The sequence below is a fragment of the Poecilia latipinna genome, unplaced genomic scaffold, assembly GCF_001443285.1.
Source record: "Poecilia latipinna isolate Pla-1442-1.1 unplaced genomic scaffold, P_latipinna-1.0 Scaffold1000, whole genome shotgun sequence".
Lineage (NCBI taxonomy): Eukaryota > Metazoa > Chordata > Actinopteri > Cyprinodontiformes > Poeciliidae > Poecilia > Poecilia latipinna.
In genome coordinates, this window is record NW_015113616.1 from 68,860 (window position 1) to 86,866 (window position 18,007).

Genomic DNA, 18,007 nt, shown 5'->3' on the forward strand with positions numbered 1-18,007 from the left:
AGTCCACACAGCACAGGACTTAAGAAGCTCTGATCGCCCTGCTGCCACACAGAAGATGGCGGACGCTTTTACGGAGGACTCAGCGCTCCATGAGGCGTCTACGTATTCATGTCTATGACGGTTCCTATGTCTGTTCATGGGGAATTAAGCGTTTCACAAATTTTATTTTCATTTTTAAACGTTTCTATTCTGCAATCTTTTAAGTCCTGTTTGTTATATTTTATAAAGCTTAATCGTGAGGAAACCACAATTTTCTGTTTATTCAGTGAGAATTTAATACAGCTAACACAAAATGATGTAAAAAAAAAATAATGATTTTTTTTTTTTAAATTCTGCCTTTAATTTAACCCTTCCTGTTATGGAAAGATGGCCGACCCTATGTATACAAGAGAAAACTAATTTCTAAGAAAATGGCCGCTTTTCAATTAATCTTTAGTCGATCAAACTCGAGATTAACCCAGTAATCGATCATTTGCATCCCTATTTTTGTTCCACCTCTCTTCCTCAGGCCATGGAGGTGGTGGATGGTCGCCGCCCGCCCTTCCCTCCCAACCGCTACAGCAGCAGCGGTGACACACGGGACACGGACACACAGGCCCCGTCCAGCGGCGAGTCGAGCCCGTCGCCCCGACCCTGCAGCTCCGACCACCTCCACTCCCACGACGGAAGTCCCTGTTCTGCTGAAGACATCGATAAAGGTTTGCTCTAAGTTAAACTGATGATAGTTTGTTGTTCTATTGTTCTAAAATAAAGTCGTCCGATTTTATTTATTTATGTTTTGGAAGGAAAGGGATGTTATTCATCATAGATTCAACAAATAAAAAGGATTTTGCATGTTTGCTATATTAAAAGAAAGGAGTCTAGTTTTCAAATTACTTCAGGCTCAATTTATCTAATCTACACACAGTTTTAGGAATAAGATTTGGGTCAGTTTCTTTCAGAACACTTGCTAATATTTAGCCAAATTCAATTAAATGAATTCAGTAAATTTAGTCAAAGACTCTGGATGAACCTGTTGGTTATAAAATGATGAATACTTTATGCTGTACTTAACCTTTTCATTGGTAATAATTTAACCCTCATTAAAACTTGTTGATCTGCAGTTGGGGGCCACAAATGGCCTCAGGCAGCACTTTGGACACCCCTGCACCACATGCAACACTCAGGGGTGCATGAATTACCAAGTCTGTGTTTGTGCTTCACCAAAAGGCTAGTTAAGACCAAAACACCAGACTGTCATCCAGTTTTTGGTAGAAAGAGAGAAATGACAAATCATCCACACGGAAATTATTGATTATTGTGCGATTAATTGATTTATTGTGTATTGTGACAGGCCTGCTCACCATGTGTTGCTTTGTGTTTCTCTGTTCTCAGACAGCGGGTGCAGCTCTCCTCTTCCCAAGTTCGCCACTTCGCCCAAACCAAACAACAGCTACATGTTCAAACGGGAACCTCCAGAGGGATGTGAGAGGGTCAAAGTGTTCGATGAGCTGGTGTAAGTAGCATCATGATGTGTTTCCATTATTACACAGTTTTAACATATATTTTTATAAAAACTTTATTCTGGAGGTGTGGCAGTTTCATTTTGTCATAGCATTGTTCCACAATTACATGTAGAAGAATCAGAATTTACCAATTTAACAAGAACTTTTTAATTAAGGAATTATTCACTTAAAACAAGCCCCTAGCTCTTGCTGAAAAGTAAAATGTTAGTTTTGTCTCGTTTCAAGTGCACTAAGATATTTACACTAGAAACTAGACACAAATACTTTGTATGATTTTGAGTTTTTGTTGTTTGGATAAAACATATTTACAGACAAAACAGTCTTATTTCTTTAATGCAATATATATAGGTATATCTGCAAAGTTTGGCTTAATTACTGCTCTGAATAGTTTTTTAAGCAAATGGTCTTGTTTTTAAAAGTCTGTGTACTCAAGTTAATGTTAAATTTATTATTAAATTAGTTGCCAATTATTTCAATAATCGATTAATCATGATTAATTTGATTGTTAGTCATTAATTGCAGAAAAACTGTTATTTTCCCACGTTTTGTTCATAAGAAAACAAAATTGCTGTGAACAAAATGGAGGCCATCGTAATTTAAGAGTACCTTCGGTCCTTTTCAGATCTGGCCAATCAAAAGGCTTCCCTCTGTTCTCGTGCCCTGACAAAAACAAGGTGAACTTCATCCCCAGAGGCTCGGCCTTCTGCCCCGTCAAACTCCTCTGCTCCTCCCTGTTCTCCCCCATCAGCCCCAGCTTTCACACCAGCAGCGGCCTCACAACTCAGGTGACCCCGACTCAGCCCGCAGCGCCAGCAGCTACGTTTTCGTCCTCCGCAGACCTGAGCGGCGGCAGCGGCCTGAGTGCTGAGTCAGGAGACGGCTCAGCACATGTAGTCCTCACCAGCTGGTCCTCAGGTATTCATGACCAAACCACCTACAAATAAAACATTGCATCTAGCCTGGTGGTTTGGCTTAAAAACAAAAAGGAAAAAAAAATGACAACAAAAAAATTGCACTCTGATAATCCTAACATTAGCCAGCAGGGGGCGCCCTCGGCCTGGAAATGGATTCCTGTTTGAGGATAATACTTGATGTTTGGGCATTGTTGCTGACCGCTCTCCTCCCATCACTAACCTAACCTCCCATCGTCACATATAGCAGGAAATCGTTTGCTTATTCTGCAATAAATAGAAATGAATGATTAAATTATATGTAGCGTTGGCAGTCTTATCAAGATAAAAAATAAATAAAAATTAAAAAAAGAAAAAATCCACAATTGTAACCATGCAATATCAGCAGAAACTGCATTGTGTTCATGTTATTATCCAGCTGTTCAGTGTTGAAGCTAAAACACAAATGGGATTTCTTATAATTTACCCCATTTTGGCTCTAAAGGGCACAAAACATTTTTATTGTTATTGTTGTTATTATTTCTGACGTATATGTTTGAATGTACTTGTTGCGTTGTGTTAATGAGAAGCAGCAGTACTTGTTGAGTGTAGTTGCAGTTTTTTTTAAGGCCAGGCCTGAACCTGTACACGGTGTGATCACCATGGCAACAGGACGAGCTAAGCACAAAATGCAAAAATACGAGCTGTTTAATCAGTGACCAAGTAACCACAAAGCACACGACTTTCCTGTCGCCTTCTTATTGGCCCAACCGACTGTTCGCAGTAACTCAGGTTGTTCAGAAGCGAATGGTGGGGCTGTGCTGCCATTCCTGAGTGTTCATAGTCATTTTCTCACAAGGAGATTTTTTTTTTGTTTTCAAAATGTCCTCTTTTGTTTTTCATTCCCAGGAGACGTAGGTTTGATTCAGACTGAATTTTTAGGTTTTGACATTGTTCCAGGTGCCTACGACACATTCCACAACGAGCTGCATGAGCTACTTTAATTCACAGCTGCTTTGATTTGTCTTGAGAAGTTTGCAGCTGTGTAACAATTATATTAAACACAAACCAAAGCAAATTACAAAACGGCACAGAGACCGTCATATTCGGGATGTCAGGGCAATTTTTGTGCCAGAATGTTTGTGTGTTTTTCATTTTTGTAAAGTGATTCAGTGTCATATGAGGCTCTGGGTCAATTTGCCCCTTTCAGGATCGGCATCCCCACTTCATACCTGTAAAAAAACTGTTTCTATCTATTTCAGTGGTCAAAATCAATAAAAATGGGAAAGAAAAGCACAAAAAAGCTCAAAGAGTCTGGCAGCAATTCAAAATCTGAAATAATTGAAGGCAAAGTTTCCTGTTTGGGTGCAAAAAGTTTTATAAAGTGGTTTATTGAGTGCGCAGGAAGATTGGAAAAAGGTTTTCTGATGGTAGCAGAATGGAGAAAGGGGGTGATATATGCCCAGTATTTAACAATGGGATGGGAAAAAAATTAAAACCAGTGAAAATAATTAAAATTTAAAAGGCAAAAATCCCCACTGCCCCCCAAAAAACATGTCAGCAGGATATAATCTTTTATATCTTTAATCTATAAAGTGAAATTCTCATTTTCTTTACATAATCTGTTTGTATTTTACCAATAAGGGAGCGTTTTAGATCAGGGCTGTTCAAACTGTTTGACATGTGGGCCAACATTTTACTTGCAAGCATCCCTTTGTAACAAAGGGAAATTATTCATGGTAGATCCCAAACTTTACAAGGATTTTGCTTGTTTGCTATATTAAAAAAAAATCTATATAGCAGGATTTTCTTTTAAAATGCTTGCTATATTTGCTGCATTTAATAAATAAAAAAAGCTGATTTTGGTACATTAAAGTTGGCTTTTCTGTTAAGAAAACAAACAAGTGTATGAATAAATGTGATTCTAATATTACAAAAGCTTTGTAAAACTTTGTGGCGTATTTATTTTCTGTTGTAAGAAAATTATTTTATCTTGATTTGAAATAAAAAGTCTCAAAATGGCCCCCGCCCCTCACTTTGGACACCGCTGGTTTAGATGGACGTTGTAATTTCTGCTCCTGTTCTGATCAGTATTGATTTCTATCCATCAAATACCTGCAACCAGAACAATTTATAGTAGGTGAGCACATATGCAGATTAACCTAAAAGTGTTTTAACTGCTTTTAGGTTAATCTGAAGACTTCGTCATGCCACTCAACCTCCAGAAAATCTAGTTTCCTGACTTTAAAACGCCATTGGAGCTAAAGCTGTGCATGTAGTGGATCAGAGAGAATTTAAAATGCATAGAAAAGAAAAACAAAAGCTGCTAAATATTGATGAAAAAAAGGTTGTTTTTTTGTTGTTTTACCAAAAAGGTAAACGCTCAAAAACAGCTGCAATCTATTGGTTATACTGTTGACTTCCTGCTTCAGTTATAGATTTCCCAGATGATCTTGTTAGGAAAAGAGCTAATTTAATCTGTTTTGTGTTCTCAATAGTTTTTTTATGTTTTATGTTCTATCCAACATATTTATATTGAAAATGTTTTTAAGAAAATAATTCTGAGTCTACAGTTGCCTTCCTGTTCTAGACGGCTTCAATTAAAAGGGTTATTTTGTTTCAAAAATAATTTGAAACAAAATATTTAATAATTTATAATTATATAGAATTTAATCTAAAGACAGATTGTGATTTATTTGTAGCATTCTTTCGAGATTTCTTTGGTTTCCTGGCTTTAAATAAATCCTGTTTGGGTCAAAATTGACAGATTTGACCTTGATTGACCTTCTGAGAGTTGATGAAGTTTATTAAAAATGTTTCCTTACAGTAGGCTATCAGGGGATTTTTAGAAATAAAAATAAGAGTAAAAAAGGGGCAAAATGACCAGTGCTCAACATAAACCCACTGCTGCGTAATTTGGGAAACACACAAACTTTTTTTTTTTTTTTTTTGGTAATAAGCCCAAGCGTAAGCACTTAATTGGAAAGGAAAAGATAATCACTGTTCTGTGCTGTATTCAAGTTTGTTACTTAGAACAATCAGAAGAATGTGCAATTGATTTTTAATTAGCAGAAAAACACTAGTTTGTTTTATAGCTTGGGCTCCATAAAGGCCCATTTAACGTCTGATATTACTGCTGAGTTCTCAGCACGTTTTAGAGATATTAAAGCATAAACGTTGCAGTTATATGCTGATGACACCCTGTTGAGATTCATCTAAATAACGATCAATTCCTGAAAAATAAAATCTGTTCTGCAACTTCAAAATCTTCGACCGTATCCATTCAGTGCCGAATGTTTAAAGAAGTAGTTGCCATTGTTGGCGATGATAAATTGATTCTCCTGTTTTACATGTTTTTGTGTAGATCTTGTTTTTTTTTTCAATAAAGGAAACAGAAAAGCCTTTTTGAATTGATATGTCTTTTCTTTTTAAAGGGCTTTGAGACACAGATGGACAAACATCAGCATTCAGTAACGTCTCACATGTAGAGGCTGAGGTAAAGTTAAGGCTCTTCATGTAGTCGATATGATGGAAAATTAAAACAACGCGTAGCTTCAAGAGTCAAAACGAGTCTCATCTGTAAATATCTTAAAGCTGGTGTGTCAAACTTAAGGCTCGGGGGCCAAATCCGGCCCGCCGTAGCTTTTTATGTGGACCTCTTGACTCCAAACGGACACATAAATAGAAACTTTAGGATAAGTTTAGTGCTCAAATATTATGTTATCAAATCAGTTTTTAAAAAAAAAATCTGTAAAATTATATCAGTCCCTGCAGAGTTTTGCGATTTAACAATTATGGAAATTTACACAAAATCAACAGATCCCCGCATTTTTTCATGGTAATGCATAATTCTTAGTTTAATACTAATTTTGTGCAAAAATGTTCAGGAACATATAAGAGCATAGCTGTGCTTCCATTTACCTTATATCTGCACAAATTGACATTTCGGAAATATTTTCTTAATGGATACATGCAAAATTTGAAAACTCCAGATTTTTTGATACGTTTGTGAGCTTTAGGATGAGGTGGGATTTTTTTTTTCTTTTTTTTTTTGACCATATCAAAATTTGCAATGGAAACAATTTTTTGCATCACACAAGTCACGTGATCCAAAACTGTATATTACCACTGATGGAAACCATGAAGGAGAAGACGACAGGAAGTAGTTGGAGAACCGTGGCGGAGCATTTTTTCTTAACGCCTTATAAACAAACTTATTTGTGTGTGATTTTAATTGTGTTTCTTATTTAATGGAAACACTGCAATTCCAAAATTGTGGTCCTCAACATTGGCGGACTATAAAAGATTTGCAAACATTTGTAACATTTGTGGGAGTGGCTACTCCCACCTGCAGGTGGCAGTATTTCTTCTACTACACTGCTGCCTCAAGTTTTTCTTGATGTCAAGGTATTCTGTGTGATTTGTATGGTAAGTAAATAAATCACATTTACCATCACACAAAAGCTCAAATATCACAAAATCCATGAAAATATTTCTAAATTTGCATCACAAAATCTGATTACAAAAAAATCAAAAACAATCTCAAAATCCTGAAGGGACTGATCAGTGTGAATATTTTAACAGTTTTATTAATATATTCTGCCACAACAGGCCCTTGAAATCAGTCACGGTTCTGATATGGTCCAAAATGAGAATGAGTTTGACATGGCAGTTTCAAGACATTCCTCCTCATATGCATCTTGTTGATGCAGCATTTTCATCAACATTAGTAAATGGTGTCTTATTCTGTTTTACTGGCTCAAAACATAAAATTAAAACTGCATGTTGCCCAAAAGGAGCAGCCCTGGAAAATACATACATGTCTAAAGACTTTAGAAAAATAAAGCAGTGATGACCAACAGCATAACTAAAGCGGCAGCATGCATCATGCAGTAATGAGTTCATGTAACTACAGAGGGAATCTCTTCAAATAAAGCAAACAGCTTAAACACCAACTGGATGTCTTATAAAAACTCACAGTGCAAAACCTTTAAGTTGTGCTGATCGAAAGCTTGAACTGAGTGGAAGAAACGTCTGCTTTCTACAGCTCTTAAGAGACTTAAATTCAAGTTTACAAAACAAATATTTAAGCTGAAAAATAAATGTGCTTTTTGCATCTGATAGCAACATGAGTCGCTGTTTTGATTAATAAAATCCCTTGTGAAACTTAAATTATCTTAAACACATTCTAAATATTCCACCAGGTTTAAATCTAACTAAAATCTCCAAACAATTACTAAAGTTAAACTTTTGTAATAATGGTTAAAACGAATCAAAATACCAACTTTCTGTGACCAGTTTTTAACTTTTACAGCTGTAAAATACAGCCGAGTTCTGATGAAGGCTGGATTTTCTCACTTCTTTTTGCTAAAATTTTCAGTAGGCAAGTCTTTTTAATTTTTTTGTACATTTTTTCACCTTTAGATGACAATATTCCCTAAGCAAATCAACACTTTGTTTTTATTTGTTGAAAGTTATACAAATTAAGGCACAAAATAATGCTTAAGCAGTGCACTATATAATTTCAAATATTTAATTAGATTACTGAAACATAAACTTTTTAATTGAAGAATAATTGCAGAATTTCATCTATAGTTAAGAGTTATGACAACAGCAATGGATGGTCAAGTTTAATGGGGAATATTCCTCAAGACAATCTCTCCATTTTCAAATCTGCACAAAACTTGAATAGTTTTGCAATTTCTACTAAATAAGAAATGCAGTTAAATCACGTGTGAATAAGTTTGTTCACACAATAAGTCATTTAAACAAATTACGTGCCATCTTCCTCATGTTACTTCCTGTCTTCTTCGTGGTTTCTGCCAGTAGTAACATCCAATTGTTGATCATATGACTCATGTATAATGCAAAAAAAGTTTCAAATTTAGTTTTGAGCAATAAGCCAATTTCAAACCAACTACCATCAAAAATTTTAATCGATAACATTTCTTTCTAAATTGACGTTTCCATTAAGTGAAGTTGTTTTCGAAATTATATAGTCAATGGAAACGCAGCTATTAGAGCAACAAATTTGGTGCATTATGTTTTGTTATAATCTAGTAATTGTGATTGATTTTAAATATGGTAACTTGTTCTGACTTGATTGTTGTGTGTGAGTTTCTTTTGGCGTTTGGAAGAAGTTTAAAAATCCAGCCTTCCAGCCTCTGATGAGTGCTTATTGTCATCATACTGGAAACAGTTTATAGCTGAAGCCAAAACAGGTTTTGGCTTCAGCAGATGTGGTTTTTAAATGTGTCATGCTGCTCAGGAAGAACTATGCTGTGTGAAGCTCGTTTTCTCTGTTGGCTTCTCCGATTGCATCTGGATTGGAGAGAGGGTCCAGGTCAGCGAACAGGTTGAACCATGCTGACAGGTCTTTGGATGGTCCGCTTGTTTCTACACAGCAGGAAAACAAAACATGCGAGTCATTAAATTAAAATCTAAACTCCTGGTTTTGTTTCTCAGTGTCAAAAATCAGTCCTACTACGGGTCCAAATATGAAATAATGAGTTAATCTAAGGTAGATTATTAGTCAATTGACTAATAAGCATTCATTTTCTTAAAATTCTGAGTTTTCGTTTGTAACACGAGAACCGACCGCTTTTCCATAATGAAGGGCTAAATTTTTCATAATATGATGCATTTGAAAAGTCTTTTAATTTTTTAACATTATTTTATGTCCGCTGAAGTAAATCCTGACTCAATAAACGGAAAATTGCGGTCTTAGACGTATTCATAAAGCATAAAACCTATTAGGTTGCTGAAAAGAAAAATAAAAACATGAAAATAATGAAATATTTAACACTTAATTTCCCATTCAGAAGTACCGTCGGTGGTTGCTCTTGAAGGAAAGTTAAAACTTCGCTCCATTAAGTGCTTTAACTCGCAAAAGCCTCAAAATCAACCGTCCTTATTGCCGCCATGTTTTTCTTCCTCCGTCATGAAGTTCGACTGAATGAGCGATATTGATACAATAACTAGAGGAGCTTGTTGAGTGTTTATATTTCAAAATTTAAAGTACATTTTACATTCCACAACGAACTCTGGACCGTTTCTCTTAACCGTTCTGTCATGGCGCCGCCGCCATCTTAACTTTCTGTATCAACCGCTCCGCTTATGGATGACCAGCAGCGCCCTCTTTTGGATGGCGGCCAAACTACAACACTATAAGAAGTTCTAATAGGACGTTATTAGCTAATCGATTAGAACTAATTTTAATCTAATAAACCATTAATCCACTTGCATCCATTAGTCTTACCTTTCACCGCTGGTTTTAGAGGGTTCTGTCCAGATCCAGGTGATAAATCCAGCTGTGGGACGATCCCGGTCCAGTCTGATTCACAAATAAAATAAGACAGAGAAATCATTCCACACATCTGATAAATGTCTGAAAAGTTTCCTTATCAGCTTTCAAATGTTGTTTTAGGCACTTTTATGTTTCCAGGAAATGTAGGAATATTTCATTAAGAAATGGGAATGTTGCTTGTTTTGTTTGCATAACAAAACCAATCACTTTTTTAAAGTTCATCCTCCAGCACTGACAATAAAACACCTCTAGATTCCTTCTCTGCATGCTTGCATTTTAATTACTCCACAAGTTTTTAGTTCGAAGTAAATCAAACTGCACAATCAGAGGTTTGGTTGTTTTCTGACCTGAGGCAGAAGACTTGTTCAAGCTTTGGTCCAAAAGCTGTGACGGTAAAAAGAACGAGTTTTCCTGCTGCTGGGTGTCCGATGGACTGGCGCTCGCCTCTGTGTCTCCAGACCCTTTGGTCCATTCCTGGGAGAAATCATCCACAAACAAACCGCCCAGGATCTCATTGAGCAGAGCAAGGCTGTCCTCCTCACCATCCAACTCTGAGAAAGTAGAAACAATCTTATTAATAAAAGACTCTGGAGTTTTTCTGCTTAGCATAGTTCAGAGTTGGGTAGTAACTTGTAACATCTACTTTAGGCAAAAATGTACTAATAGGAGTATTACATTTACTTTTACTTGAGTAGCTTTATTATTAAGTATCGTTACTCCTTCTGGAGTAAAATATCTGGATACTCTACCAGTAAATAAAGAACAAGCTAGTTTTAACAAAAAATTGACCAGGCACAAGATCTGTTTCTATTGACCATATAATTGCGCAATTTGATATTTCAGAAATAAATTTGATTAATGGAAACACGTCAATTCATTATTTGATAAAAAAAAAGGTGTTTGTTTTTTTTAGCCATATAGATATTTATTTTTGCAAAATTGCAATAGAAACAATTTGTTTGCATCAGAAGAGTCACATGATCAAAAACCGGATGTCACCACTGGCACAACCCACTAAAAGACAGGAAGATTTTGGAGGATAATGGTACAGCATGTTTTTTTAATGACTTATCATGAACAAACATTCATATTTTACCTTCTCTCATCTTTTCACTTTTTTCTTCATGTCCTAATGAGATTAGTCTGTAAAATTAAGAAGCAGAACATCAGAGTAATTTGCACATATAAAGGAAGAGCTTTGGTGTATATTTACACACATTTGTTGACATAACAGTAAAAGAAAAGTCTGATCTTAAATCTGCACACCAGTAAAGTGTCACATCTACAGTTCCTCCAGGCAAACAGGAAGTCATTGTTACTTAATAAATCCCTAGAAATTCAGTTCAGTTGCATTGATTTAAAGAAACTTTAGATGTACTGATCATTTTGCCACATCTGAATTTGTAAAAACTGTTTTTTTTTCGTAGCATGTTTTCCCGTTTCTCCCCTGAAATGTATTCAAGTTGGATGTTTCTCAAACAACTTGGTGATATTACACTCTTGCAGTGAAGGATGAGTTTCATGCTTTGCACATCCTGATCAAGAGTAAAAACTAAATGGAAAACTTGCTGCTCATTAGTTGTCTCGTTTCTTCTCTCCTCTGTTTCCCTTTCCGATATTTTCTTCTCCATATTTTTGTCCGTGGAATCCTGTAAACAATAATCCAGCTCATCATGTTCTTTATGTTTTTCCTCTAATTCTTTTCCTCATGGAAAAACACTCTGACCTTCGCTGTGGAAACCTCATTATGCTGGCAGCCCTTAAAGCTCTCGTGTATGGCTGCCATGGTGTGAGACGTTTTCCCCCAGAAGTGCAAAAGAGTCGTCTGAAACACAGAGAATTTCTGTTTAATTCAATTTCCCATTGGTTTCCTGATTAGAGCTCAAAAGATGAGATGAACCTGGTATGTGGTCAGAACGTGAGAGAGGAGGTTGCAGCGGCTCGCCCCCAGCAGGTCAACCTTCTGGCAGACATCGTTCTTTAACTTGTCGAAGCTGCTTTTGGTCGTTCGGACCTGAGCCTGAACCTAAGATTTAATTGAAAGGGAAAAATAAACAAGTTAAACTGGACAAAGTGCTGTCTGGCTGTGGTTTTTGGGTGAGTTCTGCCCTCTAGTGGTGGATGAAAACAGAATCTGAAACTTGTTTCTTTACAAGATGAATTCAAAACATCTGACAGGACATGAGAGACGCAGTTTTGTTCAGCTCATCTACTGTATGCAAAGTTTTCAGTTTTGGGAGTCAACTCTACAATGGCGCATTAGGGCCATTGTTGGTAGAAAAGAAGAAGAGTACATTTCCACCAAAAAAAAAAAAAGAAATTTCAAGATTAATGTACATTTTCTAGAAGAAAACAAGAATGTTTTTGAATTTGAAAAGTTGAAAATGTGCTTGAAAAAAATGAAAATTTGAGATTATTTTGAGAAATTTGATTAGAAAACCTTGGACATTTCTGGGTGTCAAAAGTCGGAAATTCTGAAATCTTCATGTTTCTTTTCTTTGTAATTTCTGAGATTAATCAAAAATGTCAAAGTTTTTTCTAGAAAATTTCTGATATTCATCGCGATTTTTATACAATGGCTGCTGGAAAAGACACGTTTTTGTTTTGTTTTTGACTTACCATTCAGAAACCACTTCCTGCATTCTTGTTGACTGTGCACGATGCTCTACTAATGCTTTTCAAAACTGTACTGTTGTATAATTGTGCATCTGTTTGCAGCAATTTTCACGTGTGATTGTAAACGCCGAGTTGGGGCTGTGGCCAACAACTGGTTATTTAGATTTAAAGTGACAATAGACTCTAAATTAATATAGACAGAACTGATCAGAATTAAAATCTCTTGTGTAAAAATTTGAATGATCATGTTCTGTAAGGCCCATAGACAGCAGCCAAAGACCCAAAGAAGCCTGGATGTTCTTTGGTCACACCACACCACAATCCTTTCGATATCGCGAATTACTGTGAACTAGTTGATATTTAGCGGTGAACTCCCATCTGTTATTTCCGTAGACCTTTCTATGTGGAGGACAAACCTTGCGAAATTTCTCCATCTGTTTGTGTGTGTCCGGATCGAGCTCCTGAGAGACGTCCTTCATCCAAAGCAAGGCTCCGCGGTACTCGGTCCGGGACTGCTCCATCCGATTCACCGTCAGCCACGTGTCAGAGATGGCCCGGTAACGGAAAGTCTCGATCTCCTGGTACAGACGGCACAGAGGTTTCCTCAGAGCCAGCCTAGAAGAAGAAGTAGAGCTGTCCTCAAAAATCAAGCCTCCAGAAGTCTATAATCCAAGAACTATGTTTATTTTACAATATCCTGAACTTTATGACCCTCTGATTGGCTTTTTGAGGTCTACTAGAGGGATTTGAACATGTTAGGCCCCTGATAATTTAGCATATTACTGTAAAAATTGTTCTAATGTGGATACAAGCATAAAAAATTGCATGCTCACCTCTCAGGTTTTTCCCTTTAGCCACTTGAATTTCAGGATGTCGGCCATTTCTCAAGATGGCCACCATTTTTGAGCCTATTAAACCAATTATTGCCAAAATATGTTACCCACTGTCATATGTTTTTGACTTTGTCCCTATTTGTACAAATTTAAAGTGACAATACGAAGCAAAATCAGACACTGGAACCGACGACTCGCTGTTTGCAGGCCTCACACCAGTTGTCATCTGACTTGTTGACAAGCAATCATCAATCATCTAATTGGTGATTTTACTGCAAAAATAAATAAATTTTACATCACAACCGTGGTGGCCTTTTTTTATTTTTCAGTGGCTAACAGTTGTTTTTTGGCCCTTGGGAACACCTTAGGCTCTTGTATCTTTATGTGAAAGATTTTGTGGAAATTTTATATCCCTAAATCTAATGATCCAGGAAGGGATTTGTGTGGGGATCCTCTCAGAATCTGTGATGGCTACCTCTGCTGGGAGGAGAAGCAGAGAGCTTTCCCTGTCGCCTGCATGATCTTCCCAGCCCGGCTTTTATCCTGCGACCCCTGGGAGCGAAGGAAACGACCCAGCTCGTTTTCCTCCTGAGAAAGGACTGAGAAGTAAAGATGAAAAATGTTGTTTTAGGAAGATAAAATACTGATTCCTTCTGATTTTCAGTCTTTGCTACTAAAACCAGCCACTAAAACTTTAATAAGCCAACATATAAAGAGTCTTGAAAGGGAACAAAAGTAATCCAGATGACCAAATTTAAAACAAACTAAATGTTTAAAAGTTACAGTTACTTTCAGGAGTATTTTTACTATGCTTTACTTTTTACCTTTCCTTTACTAATTTTACTATGAAGTATTGCCTCTTTTGAGTAAACTTTCTGGTACTTTTCTCACTGTGAGTAACTTCACTAAATGAAGAACAAACATGTTTTAACCAAACATTCACCAGACACAAATTCTGGTATGTCTGATATAATTTTTAAATATTAATTTATTGTTGTTTTGATCAGTTACTCAGTACTTGGTAAAAAGATACTCGAGTGGCCTTTTCACAAAATTACTTGAGGTAATTTCTTGGAAATGCTACTTACTTTCACTTGAGTAAAGCATATATTGAAGTATTGCTATTCTTACTTGAGTGCAGTACTTGTTGCTGTTGTACAGTTACTGGTATTTTGAACAGTAATATACCCCGGTTGACTGGCTAAGTTTCATCAATCTGATATTTTTGAGTTTTCTGGACTTACAGCAGATCCTCCTCTGGTACTGCTCAATAACCTTTAGCAGCTCCATGCATGTTCTCTGGATGGAGTGGAAGACCTGGCGATGAGATTTAAAAAACATTAACATTTTTACATGCATAACTAAATAGTAATGAAATACATAGTTCCAACATGTCTGAACCAGAAGTGGTCAGCACCATCTTGGTAGACAAGTGACTCAAGTGTTTTTTACTCTTACTTGAGTCAGTTTTTTTGGCGGCTACTTGAGTAAAAGTAGAAGTAGTGCTACTCTTACTTGAGTAAAATTTCCAGGTACTTTCCCCACCTGTGCACACGTTTTGTTGTTGTTTAATTATTATTATTATAAAACAAAGAACAGTATTTAATGTAATATTAGTAACATCAGCAGGAGTTATAACATTGTGTAATTGAAGTTAGATAATACACTTACAATTTTTGAAAGACATAGTAACTGAAAACAGTTAAATAGATCAGTCACAAAGCAAGGGATTTTTCTCCTGAATTTACACTTGTGAATAAAAAATTTGGCTAAACATACAATCAGCTGTACAAACGTAGACCACATGTCAGACTTAGCTTATAGCTAAAAGCTACATTAGCTAAGCTAATTTTGCTAGTTCGGCAGTGAGTACTACAGTAAATGTCACTGATATTTATCTTAGTATTACACATAGGTGGGTAGAGTACTCAATAAATGTAATCGAGTAATAGTTGTATTTATATTGTTTATGAGTAAGATGAGAACGAGGCGAGAGCTAGTTTTAAGATTGTTGCTAGTTCACTGTTGTCATAGCAACTGCCATGACCGCTACGGTGACCTCCAAGCTGCAAAGTTACCGGAAGTGTGACGTGATAACTAAAAGTTTAAAGCTCTGAGGAAAAACTCTTGACTCGCCTCCAGCTTGGCGTCCAGCTCTGCGTCTGACGCCACCACGTGTTCGTCCTCTTTCTTCCCGGTGACTTTGATGAGCGTCTGCTTGGTTTTCCAGTACTTCTTCTGGAACTTGTTCACCACCGATGAGTCTCGGTTCTGGATGAAGCGGCCCAGGTATTCCCCAGAGGAGCCGCTATGAAGAGAGGAGGACTGGATCAGGGCTACAGCAGGTGATAGAACCCGTTAAATACCGAGGTATACTCACAAATGTTTGTCCTCCATTTTTTAAGAAGACCTGGGGAAGAAATGAAGACATACTGGGACCATTGTTGAAAAACAGACAACATTTTCACCCAAAAATTCTAATTAATCTCAGAAATTTTCCAGAAACATGAACATTTCTGAGCTTGAAAAGTTGAACATTTGCTAGAAAAAAAATCAGGAAGTTTGAGACTTAGAAATTTTTTAAGAAAAATTAAGGACATTTCTGAGATTGAAGAGGAGAAAATCTGCTGAAAAAAAAAATCAAATGAATCTAAAAATTTCCGACTTTTGAAATCCAAAATTATCCAAGTTTTTGCTAGAAAATTTCCAACATTAATCTAAAGAATTTCCTTGTTTTTTTTCTTGCATATTTTTGACCCTTGTTTAAATTTTAAAATTAATTGAAGTTTATAGATTAATTTATTTGGAGGCAAATTTATTAGCTATATGGACTTTTCACAATGGCTCTTAATAACATTAAAAAGAACCAGCTATTGTTTCTAAATTTACAAACTCAGTTTTTTAAAATGGATTTTCACTTTTTTTCCCTTATATTTGCATTAAATTACAAAGAATTACACTAGTACTTTCTAGTGCAGTCCTGCTTCTTATCAGGTTGCATTTATTTTATTTTTTACATCTTCTTTTTGCTAAATTGTGTTTATCTTTATTTTAATTCCTAAAAAGAAATAAAATGGTGGTTAGAAATTACAACAAATTTTCTAAGTAGTTATTTTCAAACTGTCACAAGATATTTGTGGCTTTTTTATTTGGCTAGCCTGATAATAAAATTACTCTTTGGATTGTAAACGTTGCAGATATACATATGCCACATAAATGCATTTACATATTAATATAAGATATTAACTTCTCAATACCCATCAACCTATTTGTCTATTATTTAGAAAAACTGTGAGATGGAGGTTGTTCTCATTCAAGCCAGAAGGATCTCTGTTTTGGATTTTATTTTATTTATACTCGCTTTATATTTAAAAATACTCTGAACAAAAAAGACTAGATCAGATCTGTGTAGTACATTTCAGTATCGGGAAGCTTTTCTGTAAATATATATATTATTACACTGCCATTAATTACAGCATATCTGGCCTTAAATGTTTAGATATTGGTTTAAAAATGGCGCCCCCTTCCCTGCAGTTCGGGCTTCCCTGCTGCGCGAGGAGCGTCATCTGCAGCTCGCGCGTCACGACTCCTGTTAATGAGATGGGTTATGATGCGATTTCACCAAACCGTTCTTTATTAAGCCTCCATACCGAACAGAATCACATCTAAAAACTACATTTATGTGTTTCTTTATCATTAGTGATCGTAAAATGTCTTAATTGGGAATATTTTTACAAAATAAACAGAGTCATTTTGCGGAAGCCCAGCGGCGCTTCTGTGTCTCTGAATTATCCATGAGCATCACATCGAAGCGAGTTGCGATCAGAGATAAAGTAATAACATAAAGCTCACTTACCTGAGCGAAAAAGGCAGCATGCAGAAAAAGCAGGGTCGCATCTCTTTTATCGATGCATAAATAGCAGCAGCAGCAGCGATGCCGGGATTTCAGGCCCGGGTTTATTCTGTAAATTTGTACACACAGCTGCTCATTGTCCGTCTGCACGAAACAAGCTGACGTCAATCAGGGCGCACTCCCCTCCTCTTCAGAGAGGAGACACAAACATCCCCGCATCCTGCATCCACTCTGCAAACCGCAGCGCACAATTCAGGGGTGTTTGTCTGGCGCAAACGTGGCAACATACCCCATTGAGAGGATTTATGTAGATAGTTGTGCACTATTAGCGGAGGAAAACGGATAATAGTGTGGATCAGAAGGTCTCCAGACTAAATAAGTATTTGAAAAAAAAAAAGAAGCTAAAATACACTGCATTATACTTTATGCTAACATGAAAATGAATTTAGATTCTTATTAACAGTTAATTAATACGTTTTAGCTTCAAATTAAATAAATTATATTTTACATGTTCCCCCCGCTTTCCCTCTGTACTTTTATGCAAGTAATTAAGTCCAACACCTGCACAAAACTTCAGTGAACATTTGCATGTGTTTACTTAACAGTAGTTTCGAAATTGACTGAAGAAATCAGAAAATGTGAAAAATATTAACAAATGTGGGAAATGGGGAAGAAACTACGAAATGAATCAAAAATTGGGAGAGAAATATTCCAAGATGTCATTAATGTCTTTTTGTATTTCATTTCAGCTGTACACCCACCTCCATACATTCAGAGAATACCTGCTGTCTAATTTAACTGCATTTATTAAGCCTACATCTGCGCATGCGCTTCTCACCCTACGACACTTGGATCCTATAAAAAGACGAAACAACAGGTGAGTTTTTAAACGTTGATATGCTCTGTTTTAATGATAGACACACATTTTAAAATAAAATAAAATTTAAAATGGTTTAATCTGAACTGGACCGTGCCAAGTTAACTGTATCGCTGCTTTAATCTCC

The 18,007-nt window shown here is 36.3% G+C and overlaps 2 protein-coding genes across 3 annotated transcripts in view; one reads left to right on the forward strand and one right to left on the reverse strand.

Moving 5' to 3' along the window:
• Positions 1–5,925, forward strand: part of LOC106958612 (glucocorticoid-induced transcript 1 protein-like) — a 35,680-nt gene extending 29,755 nt beyond the window's left edge. For both annotated transcript variants that reach the window (XM_015050596.1, XM_015050595.1), the window contains exons 7-9: positions 509–698; positions 1,375–1,495; positions 2,128–5,925. In XM_015050596.1, the coding sequence (XP_014906082.1) occupies positions 509–698; positions 1,375–1,495; positions 2,128–2,449 (633 nt within the window). In that variant the 3' untranslated portion in view covers positions 2,450–5,925. The remainder of the gene's footprint in view (positions 1–508; positions 699–1,374; positions 1,496–2,127) is intronic.
• A 1,861-nt stretch (positions 5,926–7,786) lies between these two features.
• On the reverse strand, positions 7,787–17,293 carry ica1 (islet cell autoantigen 1). Its single transcript, XM_015050597.1, has 13 exons — positions 17,007–17,293; positions 15,531–15,560; positions 15,287–15,458; positions 14,395–14,467; positions 13,626–13,749; positions 12,734–12,932; positions 11,602–11,727; positions 11,428–11,526; positions 11,271–11,350; positions 10,798–10,844; positions 10,049–10,252; positions 9,654–9,728; positions 7,787–8,791 (listed from the first exon to the last, which is right to left on the reverse strand). The coding sequence occupies exons 2-13, from the start codon at positions 15,545–15,547 to the stop codon at positions 8,670–8,672; spliced, it is 1,338 nt and encodes a 445-aa protein (XP_014906083.1). The 5' UTR covers positions 15,548–15,560; positions 17,007–17,293; the 3' UTR covers positions 7,787–8,669.
• Between the last annotated feature and the right edge of the window lie 714 nt (positions 17,294–18,007).

What these genes read in the sequence shown, in the direction of transcription:
- ica1 (XM_015050597.1), bottom strand. An exon ending in AGATGGAGAAATTTCGCAAG is followed by an intron (nt 11,728 to 12,733) that starts GTTTGTCCTCCA and finishes ATTAAATCTTAG; the next exon opens with GTTCAGGCTCAGGTCCGAAC. An exon ending in ACGTTCTGACCACATACCAG is followed by an intron (nt 11,527 to 11,601) that starts GTTCATCTCATC and finishes TCTGTGTTTCAG; the next exon opens with ACGACTCTTTTGCACTTCTG.